This window comes from Engraulis encrasicolus, unplaced genomic scaffold (assembly GCF_034702125.1).
Source record: "Engraulis encrasicolus isolate BLACKSEA-1 unplaced genomic scaffold, IST_EnEncr_1.0 scaffold_512_np1212, whole genome shotgun sequence".
In the NCBI taxonomy this organism is placed as follows: Eukaryota; Metazoa; Chordata; class Actinopteri; order Clupeiformes; family Engraulidae; genus Engraulis; species Engraulis encrasicolus.
The window spans coordinates 7,501-10,000 of record NW_026945822.1 but is presented as its reverse complement, the minus strand read 5'-3'; the positions used below and the strand labels follow the sequence as shown (position 1 = coordinate 10,000).

General features: G+C 45.2%; 1 protein-coding gene across 1 annotated transcript in view; it reads left to right on the top strand.

Annotated features, from left to right (window-relative positions):
• Positions 1-2,500, top strand: part of LOC134444322 (myocardial zonula adherens protein-like) — a gene marked incomplete at its 5' end in the record, with an annotated part of 27,937 nt that overhangs the window by 18,746 nt on the left and 6,691 nt on the right. Inside the window, one exon of the mRNA XM_063193657.1 lies at positions 375-488. Within this exon, the coding sequence (XP_063049727.1) occupies positions 375-488 (114 nt within the window). The remainder of the gene's footprint in view (positions 1-374; positions 489-2,500) is intronic.

The following is a 2,500-nucleotide window of genomic DNA, read 5'->3' as shown; positions in this document are numbered from 1 at the left end:
TCTCTCTCTCTCTCTCTCTCTCTCTCTCTCTCTCTATCCTCCCCTCTCTCTCTCTCCCTCTCTCTCTTCTTACCCCCCTCTCTCCCTCTCTCTCCCCCTCCCCCCCCCCCTCTCTCTCCCTCTCCTCTCCCTCTCTCTCTCTCCCTCTCTCTCCTCCCTCTCTCCTCTCTCTCTCTCTCTCTATCCCTATCTCCCTCTCTCTCCCTCCTTCTCTCTCCCCCCCCCTACCTCCCCCCCCCCACCACCCCCACACCCCCCCACCACCTCACCTCCCACCCACCCACCCCCCACCCACCCCCCCCTCCCACCACACCCGAAACCCCCTACCACCCCCCCCCCCCCTCCCCCCCCCCTCTCTCCCCCCCCCCCTCTAGGCTGCTAACTCCCACAGGCGTACTCTGGAGAGGGAGGTGCAGGTGAGGACAGCAGCCATGGAGAGCTTCGACCAGATGAACACCAGCCTCATATCAGCCAACATCAACCTACAGGTACACACACACACACACACACACACACACACACACACACACACACGCACGCATGCATGCACACACACACGCGCGCGCACACACACAGCAGCCATGGAGAGCTTCGACCAGAAGACACACACACACACACACACACACACACACACACACACACACACACACACACACACACACACACACACACACACACACACACACACACACACACACACGCACACACACACACACACACACACACACAGCATGGAGAGGTTCGACCAGATGAACCAGCCAACATCAACCTACAGATACACATTTGTCTTTTTATTTAAACTTACTATTTATTATTCATTTATAAATCACTATTATCCAAGTAAATCATTATTTCAACATTCCAAATTGTTGTTGCATATTGTTTTATACATATGCAGTAGGCCTATACTCATGAAGACTGCCCAGTGCTGCAATGAATGAAGAATGAATGAATGAATGTAAAATATTTGGATAATTAAAAAATAGTGGACGTACAAGATTTCTGCTGGACAGCAAGGATATATAACCAATCTCCAAAGATCCTCTTGATGTCCCCTGAATGGAAATGGGATTTATTTTAAAACGCTTGTTTTATCTGAATTCATTATATTATTGCAAGTAGTGTGCATGTAGTACACTCAAAAAAATAACTCATTGGATTAACTCAATTTTATTGAGGGCAGATTTTCCACATATTGACATTGGGTAGTCTCAACCCAACGATAATACCTCCATGGAACACGATGTAATTGAGTTGGTTGAACCCATCTTCATTAAATTTAGCCACAATAACCAAAATACCCCGGTGTAACACGATGTAATTGAGTTGGTTGAACCCATCTTCATTAAATTTAGCCACAATAACCAAAATACCCCGGTGTAACACGATGTAATTGAGTTGGTCAAAGTAGTCAATAGTAGCATGTGCACTATTTCGTGCGCAAGGTTTTTTGTTTGTGAAACCCATACCGGGGCACAGCAGGCCAATACCCTGGCACGTGTCCCTGTAAAATATATCTGGCGATGTCCCAGACGAGGTCCCAGACTATCTCCGCTGTGAGCCATAGAAACACACACACACGCACGCATGCACGCACACACACACACACACGCAGACACACACACACACAGTAGCCCAGTAGTACTGATTTATATTTCGCAATGAATGAATGAAAGAATGAAAATATTTGTCTAATTAAAAAATAGTGAAGGTACAAGATTTCTGCTGGACAGCAAGGTTATATAACCAATCTCCAAAGATCCTCTTGATTTTTCCTGAATGGCAATGGGATCTATTTTAAAAAGCTTGTTTTCTCTGAATTCATTATATTATGCATGTGCACTATTTCGTGTCCCTGTAAAATATATCTGGCGATGTCCCAGACGAGGTCCCAGACTATCTCCGCTGTGAGCCATAGAAATGCATACCATTTCAAACTGACTGCAAAGTTATGTTGGATTTCAATCGTTGTTGGTGAGATTTTGAAAAGTCATTACATCTACATTACCACTCAAGGAAAAGAATCACCCTCACTACCACCAAACGAGACCCAGAATCACCCTCACTACCACCAAACGTTTTATTAGACAAACAGAAGCCAAGCAGTTTAGCCAGATTGGGCAGTTTCCTGCCCAAACGGGCTGCTTAACCCCTTAAGACGCGGCTTTATACATTTGTTGTTACCAGTATGGTACTGACCAAGTTGTGGTGCATTACTAAAGGGCCTGTGTTGTGTCACAGTATTGTAGTGCTATGGTAGTTACATTTCAATGACTATTACAGCGTACCACTGGAGGTACGGTGCGCATTAAGGGGTTAAGGAAAGCCGTCTGTGGGTAAAAATGGGCAAAAAAAAATATCATTCTCATCTGGCAACCCTGAGACTGTTGTGGTTGCAGCTTATGCAGTTTTGTGGATATTTTGTGATACTGAATCGATTGTGTTTGTGTGTATACAACTTATTTGATACACTTTGTTCAGAGATGCATATTTCATAAAT